The sequence below is a fragment of the Pelodiscus sinensis genome, chromosome 4, assembly GCF_052426305.1.
Source record: "Pelodiscus sinensis isolate ZL-2025 chromosome 4, ASM5242630v1, whole genome shotgun sequence".
Lineage (NCBI taxonomy): Eukaryota > Metazoa > Chordata > Testudines > Trionychidae > Pelodiscus > Pelodiscus sinensis.
In genome coordinates, this window is record NC_143055.1 from 99,508,316 (window position 1) to 99,527,484 (window position 19,169).

Consider the following 19,169-nt stretch of genomic DNA (forward strand, 5'->3'; position numbering starts at 1 on the left):
AGCAGCTCACTCAGGGGCAAAACCAGCGAAGACCTGAGACTACTTAGGTGTTTTTTTTTAACACCCGCCTTTCATCGCTCCCTGCCGCGCCGGCCAGCCTGCCTCGCCTCAGCGCCACCAGCTACAAGGCTACTCCGGCCGCAGGGTGGAAAGCGCTCAGGGCCGAGCACCCAGGGGCGCCGCGCCCGGCGCTGGGGAGTCTCGCAGCGCGCTTGGGGCCGGGGCGTGGCGGCTGCGAGCGGCGCAGGCGGAGCGGGGAGGAAGGGGGGGATGTGACTCGAGCACCGGGCGTGGCTGGGGCACAGCGGGGCCGCTGCTTCTCCATTGCTGCACGCAACTCGCCGCGCTCCAGCCGCCGTGAGTCTCGGGAGAAGTGGGAGGGAGCCGGGCTCTGGCGGCTGCTGCCTTCCTGGCCCGGGCACCGCATAACGTGTTTTTCCACTAGGCTGAGCTGCCCGCGGGACAAGGACGCCGCGCACTGTCTCTGCCAGCCCCGCCCGCTCGCTTCTCTGCCCCCTGAGCCGCAGGACCGGCGCCATGGCAAAGGTGAGACCCTGCCCTGCTCTCCTGCCTGTGTGTTGCCTAAGGGTCAAAACAGCCAGGGGTCTGGTGGCGCTCGGGGCTGAAAGGAACCCACCTTTCTTACAGGTACTGGCCTGTTGCAACCCGGGTCCCAGCCAGCTCTTTCATTAGCTCCAGGCTGGCTTTTGCCACAGCTCCGCCGGCAGGAGCTGTGCACCAGGGCGTGGCTAGCCGTTTCCTTTCCTCTCTGCTGCCCCTTGAAAGACAAGCACATTGCCTAGAGTATTGGAGCATAAGCTTTCCTGAGCTACAACGCAGCTGCCTGCGTGGCAAATTCCTGCAGGAGGGACATTTAACCAGCTCTGATGCTGATGCCTGTTGCTTTCAGTCCATCCTGACTTTTCTTTCCTGGCTGGTGCTTCTTTAATTGTTCCTCACTGCCCAGGTTTTTCTGTGGCAGCAGCTGTTTTTAACCACAGTTCCCTTTTAGTGTCTTGGAAACATAGTAAAAGTGCAGGAGTGAATGACGTGGGCTTTCTGTAACCTCTCCAAAGCTAGGCAGCTTTCTTTCTAAACTGTCCTTTTTTTTTTTTTCTAAACTCTGGTAGTTTGGTTTTTTTTTAAAGTTTTGGCCTGTCTCTAATAAACCCACCCTAAAGTCATTGAAAGAACATCTCATTGTAATCATGTGAGATAAACATCAGACTAACTTTTTCTCACAGTTTCCTTGTGTTTAGCCAAGTTTTCTGTACTGCATATTTCTGCTCTGAGTGGGTGTAGCCATTTTCCACTGGAGCAAGGGGAAGAGGGGAGAAAATTTTGGTCTTTTTTTCCTGTACTCTATTCTGCCGTTTAGTTTGTGTGGAAAACTACTTCTCAACACTGAAACAAAATACAGGACTATGTAGCACTTTAAAGACTAACAAGATGGTTTATTAGTAACCACGCTAAACTCCTTTGATAGATCTGTAGGCTGCTAATCTGTTCTAATGCTTTTTCAGCCATTTTCCTCCAGAAAGTTTTATGCCTTTTACAGTCTCTTATTATTTTTTTTCATTTTCAATCAGGAGTTGTGTGTGTAACATTTGAGGCTAAATGATAGTTTGAATAACAAACAAAACAATAATCACCCTATATGTTTATACAAATGCGTCAAACATAAATACACCACAATTCTGAAAATCCTGAAAACTTTTATGCTGGTCTATAATGTCCAACTATTTACACAAGTTATCAAATGTGTGAGTACTTTCCAAGTGTGTAGTCTGTGGAATTATTCAATTATGCATTGAGCCAATCTTATATTAATGAAACTTCTAGCAGTAGCTTTTAGCCTCAATATGCATCTTCAGGATTTACATAAATTATATTGACATGAAATGGTTACTGATCTAAATACTGTTGTTCTAAACTTTACCTTTTTTAAACCAAGGGGATTGGAATGCTTAGGCAGGAAGGAGTTTGGAATAGTTCCAAGATAGTGATTCTGCTCCGTAGTCCAGTTAAGCACATGTGAGTAGAGCTCTGTATGGATACAACATTTGTACCCTCATCTGTATCCTCAAAAATAAGTCATGGATATCTGCAGCCACATCTGTGGCTTTGTAAGGCTGTACATGTGGTCTTGGAGCTGTGTGCCCTTATCATGGAAAGAGATCTCTTTTACCTTTACAGAACTCAATTGACTTTGTGCAGAACTGTCTTTAGCAATGAGACCATACTCCCCCCCCCCCTTTTTTTTTTAAAAGCTGTAAGAGACAATTCAATTTCTTCAGGTTACTTCAAATGGAAAATACGTTTTATTTCATCATGCTCTAATAAACAGTACCTCTATCAAAATACTATTTCAGACTTCCCCAGTGTAGACTGATTAACAGAGCATTAAACAGGAAGATAGGCACTACGGACATAATAGTGTTGTCGACTGAATGACTAACTGACAAGTAGGTACTTATTGGTTAACATTAATGACTACATCAACACTCCTCCCCACCCCTTACAAGTAAGTTTTTTGACAGGCTGGCTCAGTCCCAGGACCCGGCATCAACTCTCGCTGTGGCTCTGCACTATAAGCACTAAGTGCCAGGGTGGGGGTTGATGCTGGATCCCCGTGCGAGCTGGGAGTGAGCCAGCCTGCCCATGCACAAGCTCTTAGTGCTGCGACCCAGCATCAACCCCCCACTGTGGCTCTGCACTACGAGTGCTTGTAGGATTGAGTGGTAGCCGTGCTACCCCCTGTTGACTAATTGTGTAGTCAACACATTTTGTTGACTACATGATTAACGAATTACACGCTTCTTAACATCCCTAATAGGCATCTAAACTAGCATTTAGAAACCACTAATATTTTCAAAATGTCTACTCGGGTGCTACCTAACTGTACAGATGCTTACATTTCTGTGGCAGGGTGGGGTGAGGGCAGGAAAGAGGGAAAATGTGTAGAAGCCACCAAAAGTCCTGCCACAGAGTTACTCATTGCCTTAGCTTACTCCTAATTGCCAGGGTGTTTCTCAAACTAGGCATTCCCTTGTCCACCTGGCTTTCAGGACCTAAGCCAGTAGGTGAGCTCAGAGTATGCAAAACCATGCAAAAGACAGCGGAGGTGAGCAGGTAGGGAAATTCAGTGGTTGGTTGGGGAGCTTTGTCTTATTTCACCCAATGGTTAAAGCATTCACCTGGGATGTGAAAGATTCAGGTTTGAGTCTCCACTCCTGTCAGTTTTGAGGTAGGGATTTAAACACACCTCCCATGAGGGTGCTGCAATTGCCAGGCTTTTAGTGCTTCTACCGTTGCTGTGAAATGGGTACGAAACTTCTTATTGAAGATGCAGCCTCAAAGACTAGTCTAAGCAAGGTATGAGGAAGGATAACCTCCTCCTGTCTAAAAGGCTGTGATAGGAGTTATATGGCAGGGTGCATTTTAGAAGACCAATAGATACGTACTGTGCTAGTACAGGGTTATAGCAACTTTGCTTCAAAGTGGAATGTTTACTATGCAAATGAACCCTGACACTTAGGAATGTTTTTCTAGTTCACATCTATGCCAAAATATTTCAGGATTTTTGGGGCAAACTCAGTAAATACAGAGGCTTTCTATGGTACACTTTGCAAATGAGAATTATGAAAGAGAATTATGAAAGATTTGTTTAGTTAACAAAAAACTAAAGAAAGGTGCTGGAGAGAGTGAATCTAGATCTAAGATACTTAGTATCTTTTTGTGTAACTTGACTGAAAGATGGCTAAGGAACTTCGGACCATTGAAAGGGGAATTAGGAATTGTTCAGGATATTCCACTTAGGGTTTCCTTTGCTCATCCAATTATACCTAAGGCTAGAAACCAGGAACCACTTTCTAAATATGAGACCTGATGAACTGTGGAATAGCTTGAATTATCTGAAACTAGACTGTAAAGCATGAGAGGATATTTTGTTGAATAACAATGCATTGGCAAGGGGGCTGGACAAGGTGACTGGATGGAGGTCTTATTTAATCTCCAGTGTTTGACTTGCTAAATCAAATTCTGTTTGCTAGTGTGATTAGCAGGGATTTCCCTCCGCCCCTCTCCCCCAGCGTGTGTGTATGTGAAAGATAACGAATATATGCTGAAAGGCTTATGCACGGTGAACCTGTATGGTCTGGCATCATTTAGTTATCTGGATGTCCGCTTACCTTGGGTGTGGCCAAGTTTCCAAAAGTTCCATAAAGTTCGTTTAGCACCACCAGTGTTTTGTGCAGTTGTTTAGCCCTAATTTACCCCAAAATGTCTTCTGAGAGCCCAGTAAGCAGCGGAAGTGTTGATAATGCTGCTAGACAATATTGACCTCCCGTGGTTCAGCAAATTCTCTGGTTTGGTACTAGTCAGGGCCTGAGGCCAGACTAAAGAGTTTAACAGGAAGTAGAGACATTGCTCATTGTATGAAATGGAAAATTAAATGCTAGAAGGGGAGTATCTTATCCTGCGTATATGTTGTGTATGGAAGAAATTAAAAATATAGTGCCTCTGTTAAACAAGGTGATTCTGTATATGTTTAAATGTTGATATGATACTGGTTAATTTGTTTGTTAATCTTATCTCACACTTTGAGAAGCACTTTGGTAAACTTAAGACATGCAGCAATGCTCCCACTAGAGGATCATACAGACTTGGTTTGAGAAACTTCGTTGCTTCCAAGGTGCATTGATGCTAGTTACTGCTTACATGCTAGTTCTCCTTTTTCTCCTTTCCATTGCGGCTGATTTCCTCTCCCGCCCAGTGTGCAAAATCACTTCCACCAACCTGTAACAATACCCCTGAGTCATTGAAATTGCTGAGCTGAGGTCAGGACTTCCTCTCAGAAGCCAGGTGATTGTATGGCTTGTAAAATATGGATGATGAGAAATAAGCAAATTATTTCCTGGGTTTCTGCTGTATTTGCCTGCCTTTGCTGGTATTTTGAACTGTGCCTAAATGTTTACAGGATTTTTTTTTGGATGTAAAGAAAGCTTATTGAATAAGACTGGGCTAGAATAAAAGTCATGAGATTTGATATGAGAAGTCTGGCCCTTGGATTATTTAGTACACTGCTGTAGGGATGTAAGCAACTAGTCGAGTGTCATGAAACTTTTTAAAATGCGGTGCTGTGTGACATATCTTTTATACCTTTTTCTCCAGGTAAGTGATATATCTTTTGTGCTCTGTCTGGGGTCCATTCTTTTAAAACAATACAAGTGTCCCCAGGATTCCATGCACACCTTTTTCTAGGACATGTCCTGTATATAAATGCAAAGCCACAAATAGTATGGTTTGCTCTGGGTACCATGCAAATATGTTGTTTTCAGGTACTAATGTTTAAGGCCCTGGTCTTGTAAGCCACTTTCATATAAGTGGACCCATGCCCCTGGTAGCTCATGTGTACGCTGAATTGAAACCACATTAGCTCCTATCTGGCAAGAATTGTGTTTAAACCAGTTTTTGCTACAATGTCTAAACAGCATTTCTAGCAAAAAAATTAACTTTCAAATCTCATTCTCAAGTCCCAGCTGGGATCCTAATATGAACAGATGTACCAGGGACCGGTGTTATAAGCCAGCAGCTGTTGATTCATAGCATTTTTCTCCTTCAGCTCTCCAGAGGCACCGTGAAAGACTTTCCCGGTTTTGATGCCAGAAGTGATGCTGAGGCTCTCCGTAAGGCAATGAAAGGCTTGGGTAAGAGTTTTGGCCATGAGAGCTCAGAGAGAGTTATTTCTGTCAGCCGGATGGGAAGCTCTTCGTTTTCCTTTTCGGACACAACACAATGGCTGCACATGGATGTTTTACATTAGCTAAAACAAACAAAGATAAGAGATTTTTTTAATAGTGACGTGATGAAATTCTAACCCTGTAAGCACAAGTGCCAGGGTTTGTTCCAGTTCTGGGTCTGCCATTCTTAAGAGAGTTCACCCCCTAGCCTGGCACAGGGAGATGACAGCCACTTCCCTTGTTCAAAACCAAGGGTATGTACCGGAATTGAGACTTGAGCCCCTTCTGCAACGGCACATCCTCTGTTCCCTTCCACATGAGGAGATTTTGTGGGTAATGAGAACTAGAATAGCCCGTGTGGAGTCTTATGTAGAAGCCCCCTTGCCTGGTGCTGTACTTTGGGGTCATGTAACTCTGCCCTACTTCTCCCTTGAGTTGATAAGCAGAGCAAAGGGCCAGTGCTATGCCTTACTGAGCCGGGGTAAGGCATAGTATGTAGGCTCTCGGTACCTCAGTTGATTCATATAGGACCACACTGTGATACCCCTGTTCATGCTACATCATTAACGAGAATAGTAATGGCTCCGTGTGAAAACAGTTTTGTCATCTGCTGCACATAAAATAAGACTAATCGATTATCTGCTAAGCAAATGCTTATCGGATAGTTGAGTAGCAACTGGTCTAGTCGCTTCCCCCATCCCCTTGCTGCCTCTATCAGAAAATGCTGACAGAATCGATTTCAGGCCCAGCTTGATGCCTCTGACAGGTCCATATTTGAAAGAGGTTGAGATCTAGATGACGGTCTTCAATCTTTTCTCTCTTTTTTTTTCTAATCCATGCCTTTCGGAATTCTACTAAGCAGTGAGACTAAAATCTGTCATATGAGCTCTTTTTTTTTTTCCCCTTCCATCCTGCAGGACAAAATTGTGAGCACTCTATCAGAGAGAGGTGGGGCGGGGGAGAAGAAGCAGGCGCTGTTGCGGGGGGGAACCAGCTTTAGCTGGTTCATCCCGGCATGGGCTTTGTGGAGGGCTGTGGAGGCAGAGGCTTGAGCAGGTTCCCACTGTGGATGCTTTTGCTTTTGAAATGTACAAGAGCTCCCTGAGACTCTTGTACATTCAAAAGCAGAAGTGACACAGGGAGTACTGGACCAGCAGGGACTCAAGCAGTCTCTACTTTCCCTGTGCTCTCTGTGGTACCCCCCCCCCCTTGCTGCCTCTATATGAGGCAGCAAAGGGTGGGACAGGGACCGGTATTGGGGGCAGGTGGCTTAAAAGCCAGTTTCCCCTCAGCACCATCTCCAGGATGCTGCCTGCTCCTGCCCTGCTTCCTCTATCGGAGGTAACGAGTGGATAGGGGACATGGCTGCAAAGCAGCCCCTGTCTGCAGTGGTCCCAGTGGGGAGCTGCCGCTCTCCCTCCGACAGACAGGCTGTTGCCACAAAGCAACCCCTGTGCACAGTGGATAGGGCTGGTGAGACTGCTGGACTAAGCATGAGCCAGGACCAAGCTGTCCAGGCTTGTGCTGATTGCTGCGCCTCTGCATTTTAAATATAATAAGAGCCCAGATTAATTCTGTAGGATTCTGCAGTGGTGTCCTGCCGGAGAGTAGTATGTCAGAACACTATCCATTTGATTCTCAGACCAGTGTGTCAAAACGTAATGGGATGGTGTGAGGTATACTGAAATTTTCATCATTGTGGCTACTTAATTAAACTGTTGTCTGCTTCCTATCTGATTTAGTGCCTCTTCTTGGCATTCGGTCCTTTCAAAGTTCACACCATTAGGTTTTTAGAAAAGTTTTTTATACCTTTGCATGTTCTTTCTTCTCCCCTCTTCAAATAACTTCAGGTACTGATGAAGACGCCATTGTGAAGATCCTTACAGGCAGAAGCAATGCTCAGCGTCAACAAATTGCAGCTGCTTTCAAAACCTTATTTGGCAGGGTAAGAGGAAGAAAAAAATGTACTTTAAAATCAACTCTCACTGCAGAATCCACTCTTCTGTAGAATGTTAAATGAGAATATGCAGTTCTGCTATTTTACTTTAAAAAAAAAAATCTTAATCACCAATGAAATAAGAATATTCCATTTAGATTATCAAACAGACATTACTTTCTCTTTTCCATGTGCTCCTTCAGTGGAGTCTTTTGACATAGTATAGTCCAAATAGCATCTTCACTTTACTATTACTCTTTTTATGCTCTGAGGTTTGATCTTCCTGCGATATACAAAGAATATGAATATTTTGATGCCAGAGGTGATTCTTGATTTAGTGTGGACAGAACTTTCTAGTGCCTTGATTTGTCACATTTTGTAAGTATCCACTGTTTGCAAAAAGAGAGGAAAACCTAGTTGGAAGATGGAAAGAAGAGATTTTGTTATCCTAGCCCAGTTGGATAACTGTCTTTTTGACCTTTATTTCAAATAGAGAGTACAGTTAGATATTATTCTTTTTTTTTGTTTATTTTTAAACCCCCCCCCCCCCGTACTCCTACTGATAGCAATCACAGTGGGTTTGTATTTTGTTTAGCTATCAGTCATAGTAAACTCTATTTCGTATTCTATTTTCGTCATGCATCTGACGAAGTGGGTCTTTGCCCACGAAAGCTTATGCTCCTACACTTCAGTTAGTCTATAAGGTGCCACAGGACTCCTCGTCGCTTTTGCAGATTCAGACTAACTCGGCTACCCCTCTGATACTTGACTCTATTTCCTAAATCATTGTAATAGTATGCAAGACACGTAGGAATACCCTGTGTGCATTATAGGGAACTAGGATATGTAAATGTTCAAGCATTCTTAAAAATCAGAAGCTTGTACTAGGAAAACCAGTATTCAAATAATGGAACAAACAATTGGTACAGGTTGGATCTCCCTGGTCTGGCATAGTCGGCACCTGACTGGTCCCGAACGAGAGAATTTGCTGGACCAAGGGAGGACTTCTGTCACCGCCCCCAACACATCGCCTGCAGTTGGCAGGATGCCCCAGCTGGCAGCCCTGTATTGCCCACCCCCTCAATCTGGCTGGGCTTCTTGCCCAGCTACTGCTGGCTGCCTGGGTGGCACAGGATCTGGCTTCTGCTTTGGGGCTCTGGCCCTGCCCAGCCGGGGGCAGCCATAGAGATGGGGCTCTGGCCCCAGCTCTGTGCTCCTGGGGTTTCCTGCAGGGACTCTGGCCCTGGACTGCCACAAGGCTCCAGCCTCAACCCTATGCTCACAGGGGCTGCTGGAAGCTGCTGCAGTGCTCCAGACCTGATCCTGTGCTGAAATTTGGAAAAATCTGTCTCTGGCATATGGAGTCTTCTCCTAAACTAGATAGAGATTTTCTAATCTGTGTAGAGGATTTAGACTTAGTGTTGAAAATTTCAGCCATTGCTTTTTAGTATGAAAATACTTGAGTTGAAGGTTGTGTGTGAACATTTAACTGTTAAAATCTGTATGCTTTAATATGCATAAATATCCATTTGTTGAAGTTGGATTAGTTCATTACTTTTCTTCTATTGGTATCCTGCTTTTGCTTTAAACTACAGTTTGAAACTCTCTTAACCAGGATTCTCTGGTCTGGCAACATCCATGGTCCAGCATGGATGTTGCAGGACAAGAGATTCCCGGTGGAGGGCCAGTGGGCCGTCCAGTGCATGACAGCAGGTTCTGCCCAGTGAGGTTGGGAGATGTGCACAGCTGCCCTGTGGGACTTGAAGCTAGGGCAGTGATGGCTGCTCAGAGGAGTTGGCAGGGCAGCGGGGCCAGCAGGAGGTGAGGAGCCGGGAGTGGGGGCCAGCAGCAGGGGGGGCAGAAATGACCTCACCTGGTCTGGCAAAATCTCTCATCCAGGACTGGTCTAGGGAGGTCCAACCTGTAGTAATTTATTCCTATGTGAGATCGACCACAGTATTTTCTGTAGCTCTCAGACCAAAATGTGTTGCTACATTACAAAATACCAGTGCATTCTCTGTCTTGCTTTATACTTTCAGCTACACAATTTCTCCCTCACTCCCCTGCTGTCCTGTCTCAAAAAACTAGCAGTGGCTCAGCTGTAAGCTAGTTTGCATGCCTTTTGAAATGGCTTCCTTCCTAATTGTAGTACTGTTTATTCTGTGAGTTAGGATCTTGTTGATGACCTGAAATCAGAACTGACGGGCAAATTTGAAACCCTGATGGTGGCTTTGATGAGACCAGCGCGACATTTTGATGCCCATGAACTGAAGTATGCACTTAAGGTAAAATGAGCGAGAGAAAATGAAATCTTTGATTGAAATATTTCAGCTACAATCATGGAAGGACGATTCTGCTTTTTTTTTTATTAGAAATTTCATATTAAAGTTAATAACAAATGCTACACTGATTACTTTTGTATTTCTTGCATGAGTTTTCATGTCTTGACTTATTAATAACTCATCAACAGTAGGTAAATTAGACATCAAGAATTACAGCAATGTCAATATTTTCAAAGAAACTTGCCTAACTTAGCAGTTACTTCCAGAGTAGTGGGGTTGTGTGTGTTTTTTGTTTTGTGTGGGGGTTTTTTTTTGTTAAAGAACCCAACTCCTTTTCACATTTTTCAACATAATGTTATCCACATTATACTAGGAAACACAATACCAAAAAATTGTTCAGGGCAGTTGATAAAGGTTAGGGCAGTGGCTTCCAAACTTCTGTTACTGACAGCTTTTAAGACCATGTCTTCACTTAGCAGAAGATCAGCACTACTATGATTCCATCTTCCAGAGTTTGATTTTATGGGTCTGGGTAAGATCTGCTAAATTGAACTCAGAGGGTGCCCCCGTCAGCAGCTGGTCCTCCTTTTCTTGTGCGGAGTAAGAGAAGCCGATGAAAGCATTTTCTCCCATCGGCCTCATGCTGTAGGACATAAAAAAAACTTGAATCGAGGTATGTTGACTTCAGCTACGTAATTAATATAGCTGGAGTTGCTCTTTGGGCTTATAATATAAGCATGTTATTCAGTATGCTTAGACTACTTTTCTGAAACACTATTGTTATGTGTCCCTGATACCATTGACCTTGAAGGCCAGTGATGAGAAAATGGATGTCTCTCTGTTGTTTCTAGAACTTACTAATTAAACCAGAGAATGCTGAACACGACATGGTACTGTCTAGTGCTTGGCCAATGACCTGGATATGTAAACTCCCAAGACCTCTGTTAACACATTTGTTAATAGGTTAGCTATGTAAACTGCTTTTCCCAGGACCTTTTCTTGCTGAGTATAGTATCCTAACCAAATACTGAGTTTGGAGTCTGGGATTTTTTGTAATACCTCTAAAATAGTATTAGGAGAGGGAAGGAGAAGGGATACTGAAAATAGAAACAAGTAGAAGCCAGAAGAGGAGAGGAAATGAGGAAAAAGAGAGGAGGACCCCCCTCCTCGGTGTCTCCCCTCCCCTACATGATTTCTAAAAAGCAAGGAAAAATTAGCTGAATGGGGAGTAGGAGGTGAACAGGGATGAATAGTGAAGCAGTTGTTTTTCTTTTCACTCTAACCCTCAGTTTTAAAATAGAATAAATATATTAAAGCTGTTAACATTTTTTTTAAAGGTAGGGGAGGTTAATAAAAAGATGTAGATACCCAACTGCCACTTTAGGTGCCTAAAACCCAGAATCAGGCCTCATTGAAATTTGCCAAACCTCTTCTCACATGCTACCAAGACCTATGGGCAAATAAACTTGTTTAGCATCAAAAAATTTGCAATAAAATTTCAGTGGGCGCTGATATTTCTGCCGCCAAACGTATGCACAACTGCTTCACTCTAAGCTCCAATGCTATGTCTGAACTGGGGGAAGGCAAGTGCTTCTTCGCCTAACTTGCTTGCAGGTTCTGACCTGGTAAACATGCTCAGAGCTCACTTACCACATTAGGCGCACATAGGTGAGCTCATAAAGTAGTCCAGGGGGCAAGGGTGGAGGACTTCCCTTTGGTAACCTTTAGGCCAGTACAGGCAGTCCCCGGGTTACGTACAAGATAGGGACTGTAGGTTTGTTCTTAAGTTGAATCTGTATGTAAGTCGGAACTGGCCTCCAGATTCAGCCGCTGCTGAAACTGATCAGTTTCAACAGCGGCTGAATCTGGACGCCAGTTCTGACTTACATACAGATTCAACTTAAGAACCCCAGGCATCCCCAAGTCAGCTGCTGCTGAAACTGATCAGCGGCTGATTCCAGGAAGCCCCAGGGCAGGGGCTTCCTGTAGTCAGCCACTGGTCAGTTTCAGCAGCGGCTGACTTGGGGACGCCTGGGGCAGAGCAGCTGGGGTGCTGCTGGGTTGGTCCAGTAGCGCCACCGCTCCTCGGCGCTACTGGACCAACCCAGCAGCACCCCAGCTGCTCTGCCCCAGGTGTCCTGATTCAGCTGCTGCTGAAACTGATCAGCAGCGGCTGAATCAGAACTCCTGGGGCAGAGCAGCTGGGGTGCTGCCGGGTTGGCCCAGTAGCGCCAAGGAGCGGTGCTGCGGGACCAACCGGCAGCGCCCCACCTGCTCTACCACAGGCCCGGGGCTTTGCTCCACGTCTCCCTGGTCTGCTGGGGGGGAGGGGCACTAGCTGCATTCTCCCCCCCCCCCCCCCCAGCAGACCAGGGACACGGGGAGCAAAGCCGCAGCGGCGACGGAGTCCCGCGCCTCCCCGGCTTTGCCAGAGCAAAGCCTCAGAGGCGCGGGACCCCTCTGCCTCCCCGGCTTTGCTCCAGGTGTCCCTGGTCTGCTGGAGACGGTCCCCAGCAGACCAGGGGCACCCGGAGCAGCTTTTCTCGCCCCGGAGGTTGAGGTGGCGGGACCGCTGCGCTCTGGGCGGTCCTGCTGCCTGTGAGCTCCGGGGCGAGAGAGCCCTGTTCGTAAGTGCGGATCCGACATAAGTCGGATCCGCGTAACTCGGGGACTGCCTGTAGTTAGAACGCTTCCCTGCAATGTGATGATCCACCCCGCCCCCAATTCAAGTGTGCTATATGCCTAATGATGAGAGAAGATTTGAATTGTACAGTGAATATCATAACTACTGGCTTGTAAAATAATCTGATGAGTGATAGGAGGGTTCTCTCATTCTTGCACGTTGAAGCTGTGGATAAATGATGGGGTTGGGAGGAAGAGGTGGTGTCAATTTCAGAAGTGTGCCTTCTCTGTAGTCTGGTAGTCAGGGCACCTATATAAGAGACTGAGGATCCAGTCATCCTGCTCCAGTGACTGTTTTTATTTATCCACAATAGAACAGCTTCAACAAGCTCAATGTCAGAGTATCCCAGAGCTCACTGGCTAGTGAACTCACTGAAGAGGTAGCAGACCCTTATTCAGATTCTTACCCCCCACCCACCCACACCTCAGGTGGCAGAGGGAGTTGGAGGCTTCCTATATTCTGGGCCCTCACCTCTGGGTTAAAAGTGATAAGGGAACTACTTCTTATGAAAACAGTGTGGGTACCTAATGCCAAGAAAGGGTTTGCAGGTCAGAATCACAAGCAGAAAGAGGTGAGGCTCAGAGATCATGCTGAGTGCAGCATGGGATGCGGCTTAGCATCCACCACTCGCATTGGCATCTGCTTGGCTGCTTGGGTGGGCAGCTGCTAGCTTTTGGGGATCCTAGTTTGAGGCACCTGTTTCCCCATTCATAAGGCAGCCTTAGTGCTTAAGTCAGGTTTTGTGAATCACTTGTTTTCGTAGGTGGCTAAAAGTCAGGCATGGTGACACTGTCACCACATCTTTGCCCATGCATGCATTTGAACGATGATGCATAACCTCATGGGCTTTGTTTTGAGATACATTTATAAGTAACTTGTGCATAGAATTCTCTCATTTTGGAGGAATTTTAAGTGCTTGCCGGAGCCACACGACCGACTGCTTCTTGACAGAAGAAAACCATTTTGAGCTAGGGCTGGTTAACATTCATTTTGAATCCCCTTCAGGCAAAGCTCATCCAAGCTTGCATAAATAAGGTGTTGTCTTGGCTTTTGTGACTATTCTCTTTCCAGGAGTGGAACAGGACTGTTGTGCACATTGTAATTCATAGACGTTGAATTAAAATGCATGAGTGCCAGAGTAGGCTATTATTTAAAAAATGTGTATTCATGGTAAAAGGTTGTTTGTAAATGTAGTGTAATTCAGATGATAGGTTGACTCTGTATGCTTGTGATCTAGTGAAATGCTGTAAGCCAAGGAGAGTACCAGGGAGTTGCCAAGAAAGCATGGTTACATCATTTCAACTTGACTGTTGTTACAGATCATGTTACCTAAATGTAATAGAGCTTGGTGTGCTTGAAGACTAAGCTTATTAAGTCATAGACATACATGGTTTTCATGGAGCTGTCAGTCAATCCCCATCTAAAGTCAACCCAAACATTAAAATCTGCCTTTAAAAAAAAAAAAAAAAAGTACACAGCTAGTAGAAAGAAAACTGTGCGTTCCCCCTCCGGAGTTTGCAAGGTAGAACATTGCTGTTGGATTCACTGAAGAAATAATTATCATTCTCTCGGTTACTATATTCGTTGCTATGTATTTGTGCTCTTCAACATAGGGAGCAGGGACCAATGAGAAAGTGCTGACGGAAATTCTTGCCTCCAGAACAACTGCAGAGCTGCAGAATATAAAACAAGTTTATCTGGAAGGTAAAGTTCAGTCAAGATTTATTCCTCTTCATAGTTTTACTATCTGTATTAAATGCTGCATACTTGAGAGCTGAGGGAAGAAATCAGGATAGGAGTGAGCAAGTAGTCGACTACTTGCATCCCCCCACCCTTTGCTGCCTCTGTATCGACTACTTGCTTACATCCCTACTCCAACCCACAAAACAAAATTCTACTTGTAAGATAAGTCTTCATTTTTTCACTCTTATCCTGTATCAGAGGCAGCGGGGGAGGGGAGGGGGGGAGAGGGAGGAGGAGGAAGAAGAGGGAAGCAGGAGCCAGTGCTGGGGGCGGGGGCGAGCTGGTTTAAAATTTTTTTTTTTTTTTTCCCCCCTCCCCTCAGCACCATCTCTGTGGTGCTGCCTGCCCCCTCTCTCTCCGTCAATCAAAGGCAGCAGCATGGGGGAGGGAGGGTGAGGCATCTGCCACGGTGGGCCCAGACTCACCATGGGCAGAGGGTGCTGTGATCCCAACTCCCTGCTGGGACTCCTGCGGAAAGGGGCTGCTGCTAGCTGGGCAGGCAACCTGGCTCAGCCAAGAAAGTACTTCTTCCCCCTATGAGGGGGTTTCATTTTGTCTGCAGGAGAGTACTGCTGCCGACAAAGCAGCATTCACTCTCTCACTTGCTGCAGCAAAACTTTGTTATTCATGAAGGGGTGGGGGTTTAAGCACCCATGAAAGACGAGTTTTGTTGGATTAAGTGCAAAGGTAAACATACCCTAAGGGTCTTCATGCTAAAGTCAATGCATCTCTTTCTCTATCCTGTGCATATGTTTCGATGGGTGGGATGAGCCACACAGCAACCCCAATATGAGTGATAGGTCTCCCATCTGCAGGTGGCTCTTCCTTTGATTGGTAGGGACTAAACCTTTTCCTTCCCTGGTTAGGGGGACTTCCTAAAAACAAAGGCAAATGGCTAAATTAACTGTATACATATGCAGGCTCCTGTATTGGAGGGAATGTTTCATATCTGAATGAGACCCCAGGCTCCCTCCTACTGCAGAATTCCTCATTCCTGTTTGATCCTGGAGAAGGCCAGATTGTCCCTTCTGCCTCATTGCTGTTGGGTTATGTAAATATAAATGATGATAGCACATAGCATTTCCGTATGAGGCTCCTTTAGACTGATTAGACAGATTATGATAATCAGCTTAGGTGAACCTTCAACTTTCTCTGTCTCTTGGGAACTAAGAATGTTAAGAATCAGGTAATTGGCTAATCGTGTAGTCGATAAGGGAAGGCCCCCTGTCCTGGCTTGCGCCAGTTCTCGGAGCTACCCCCGCTTCAGCTCTGCATTTTAAATGTAGTAATTTAAAGAGCCAGGAGGCTCTTACTGCATTTCAAATACAGAGCCACAGCAGGAGTAGGTCCTGGACTCAGACCCGGTGGGAGCTGGGACTGAGGAAGCTCGGCTCAGCCTAGCTCACACCGGGTCCAAGACCACTGTAGCTCTGCATTTTAAACGTAGTAAGAGCCGGCCTGGCAGTAGCCACTGTCCGTGGGGGTCCCAGCTCCCCCCCGGGAACCCTCTGCAGACAGGGGCTACTCCACGGGATGTAGAATTTTATTTTGTGGGCTGGAGTAGGGATGTAAGTGAGTAGTCAACTACTCGCATCCTCCCACTCCTTGCTGCCTCTGTATCGACTACTTGCTTACATACCTACTGCAACCCACAAAATAACCCTCTTGGCAGCAGAGGTGTGGAGGAGGAGGGGGCACCACAGAGATGGTGCTGGGGGTTGCTGGTTTTTAAGTCCGCTCCCCCCATCATCGGTTCCTGCTTCCCTCCCCACCCCCACTGCTTCTGATACAGAGGCAGGAAGAGTGGGGGAAATGCAAGTAGTCAACTAGTCAACTGATCGCTTCATCCTTATTGAGGACCAGTGAGAGTATCCCTTCCTTCCACTAGAAAGAGCTGAGATTCTGTAAGGTGACTTTCTCTTGCAGAATATGAGTCCAACTTAGAAGATCATGTCACAGGAGACACAACAGGTTACTATCAGAGGATGCTAGTCGTCCTTGTTCAGGTAAGTCTTCATTTTGTGTGTGTGTGTGTGTGTGTGTGTGTGTGTGTGTGTGTGAGCGAGCATCTGTCAGATTGGAGTAATAGACTGCAGAAATCAGGGCAGCATTTGCTTATGTCATAAAGGATAACTCAGAAGTTATATCTGTTTTACAAAGAGCCCATTCTGAATTATTTTCATACGCCCATGGACGTAAATCTTGGAGATTGGTATAGTACTCAAACCAAGGAAGTTAGTCTATACTAGAGCTGCCTGAAGGGGCTGTAGCAGGATGTAGGAGTGATCGCAGTGAATAGATTGGAAGTTATGGTGGCTCAGTTTTAAGGATCCAGTTCTGCACTGGTCTGTGACAACTGTAACCCCCATTTGTAATGATGTTCTCAACACGCTGCTAGATAACATATATTTTTGATTATAATTGAGGGGGCAGAATATTTAATTGTCGAGGGAAGGGAAATAAGATTGCAGAAAAACAGATGTTGATGATTTTACATTGAATCTTATGCTAATTATATTGGACTAATTGTATCAGCGTAACTCCCTTTTTTTCTTGGCATTGGATATTATTTTAGGCTAATAGAGACCCTGATGGAAGAATCGATGAGGGTCTGGTTGAGCAGGATGCTCAGGTAGGTGAAAAAAATTTTCGTAGTGTGTTTCATTTGGCTTCTTATAAGCTTACATACAAATAAAATAGGTTCACAAGTGGGGCCCAGATGTGAGAGAGACTTAGGTTTTGGAGAGATACTTGTTTTGTTGATTCCTTTCTGTTGTAAATGTTGTGAAAACAGAGAAGCTGCAACATTCAAGATCCAGATTCCAAGCACAAGTTCTAGGACACTTCCCCCTCTGCGTTTCCTTCTCCCCATCCTGGTTTTGTCAGGTATAAAATGAGAAATATAAATAGTATGGCAATGGGAGCATTATAGATTTCTGAGAGGAAATAGACATTTTTATCATTAGATATTCTGGAGCCCATCATCTAAAGAATTTGGGGACATTCAGATTCATTCTTTAAGATCTGATGTTCTGATACAGCCCAAACTTACATGAAAGACTTGTGTAGGACCTATGCTACATAACACATTAGCACTGCTCATGTTTAAGGATGATTCAAAAGAAGGTGGAGCTCTCAAATGAGTAAATGGACCAAATATGTTGCTTTATTGTAACTACATGGAAGTCCCAGAACTCCCATTGCAGATATGACTGAATATTTTTCCAGGGAGTGAAATACTGCAGTTGACTAATATTTTCCATAGCTCTATATAGCAGTATAGTAATTTTGATGTGCTCAGCGGTGCCATTTCAATTGGCTTTGTTAGTTATAGTGGTGGTCAGGTTCTGAGCAGTTTGGCTGCAGAGTTCATTTAATGTATGTTGTATCTTGGCTGTTTCAGATAGCTTTGGGCTGAAAACTTTCTCATGCAGGGTTTGGGCCTAGGTGAATGAAAATAAAGACTATTCAGAAAAGGAGACAAGAAGGAAAAGGAAAGTACAAGATCAATAAAATACTCTCTTGCTAGAGGTTTGATATAAGATTAATAGAAGAACTGGCAATATATCCAGGCTAGACCTCCCAAAACAGGGACTCCCTCATCTGGCAACATCCGTGGTCTGATAGGACCACGAGTGTTCCTGGACCAGGCAGTCCTGGCTGAGAGCCCCAGTGGCAAGAGGGCTGGCAGCTCGGAGCCCCATGGGGCTGGCGCCAGAGCCCTGGTAGCGCAGCAGGGGCTGCAGCAGCTAAAGTAGCAAGACTGGCAATGTGGCAGCCCTGATAGCAGGGCTGGGGCTGGGGACACAGCTGCCCAGCAGTGGGGGCAGCTGGGGCCAGTAGCGGGGAGGGAAGGTGGTCTTGGGAGCCGGTAGCAGGGGACCTCCTTTGGTCCAGCAAATTCCCTCATTTGCAAGACCAGAGAGGTCCAACCTGTACTTGCTCTTCCACTTCTGTTTCCACCTCTGATGTGGAGTGGTAGAATCCAGCAAGCCTCCATCTCCATCTACTGAACTTCAGGATCAGCCCTGAAGAGATCAGAGATCGGCAGTTAGTCTAGTTAGTTTAGTAACTGTCTCCCTATCTGTTGAATTTATCAGGTTTTGTCTCTAAACTGATACATTTAGCCCAGGAAGGTAGTACACTTCTGGCCTCAGTAAATAGACTTCATTTGGCTTCTCTGAGGGTAGGCCAGCAGCTGCTCTTCTGTGAGGACTTCGCCACACTCCAACAAGTACTGTCTTAAGTCAGTCTAGATGTTAATCTAAAACTAAACTAAATGTAATGTTCTCTGTGTGTACAGCACTGAGCAGAATGGGCTATGTGCTAACATGAGACAAATAATAAAAATCATTGGTTTAGGAACAGCTGGAGCGAAATCAGCGTAACCTCCTTGTGTGGTCACTCTTCAGTCAGTTTGAGTGCCTTATGTTGATTTAGCTGTGGTCAGTGTTATGATCAGAGTTTACACACAAAGTTAGATTTAAAAGCATAAATGCGCTTGCTGGAAGGCTTCATGTGACACTACTTTATTTCTTAGAATTCCTACGATACCTCACAAGAACCCCAAAACAGAGAAAACAAGCCGCTCTCAAGCTGCAGCAAGTTACCTCACTTTAAAGTGTCTCATTACAGATCACACACTTCACCCCAGAGCCAGCTAGCCTGCAGGCAATAACAGGACTTCTCCTCCTTCTCCCTCCCCCTTTCTCGTAAATGATACCATGCATTTTTAACACAGTCCTCAGTATGCCACAGTCAGTCGGGGTGAGGGAGTTTGGAAC

General features: G+C 45.4%; 1 protein-coding gene across 2 annotated transcripts in view; it reads left to right on the forward strand.

Annotated features, from left to right (window-relative positions):
• The first annotated feature begins 201 nt into the window (after positions 1-201).
• ANXA5 (annexin A5) overlaps positions 202-19,169 on the forward strand; it is a 29,545-nt gene continuing 10,577 nt past the window's right edge. The window contains exons 1-8 of one of the 2 annotated variants that reach the window (XM_006125587.5): positions 202-357; positions 446-546; positions 5,624-5,708; positions 7,592-7,686; positions 9,849-9,962; positions 14,256-14,346; positions 16,312-16,391; positions 16,961-17,017. In XM_006125587.5, the coding sequence (XP_006125649.1) occupies positions 538-546; positions 5,624-5,708; positions 7,592-7,686; positions 9,849-9,962; positions 14,256-14,346; positions 16,312-16,391; positions 16,961-17,017 (531 nt within the window). In that variant the 5' untranslated portion in view covers positions 202-357; positions 446-537. The other variant, XM_006125588.5, reaches the window with a different exon arrangement.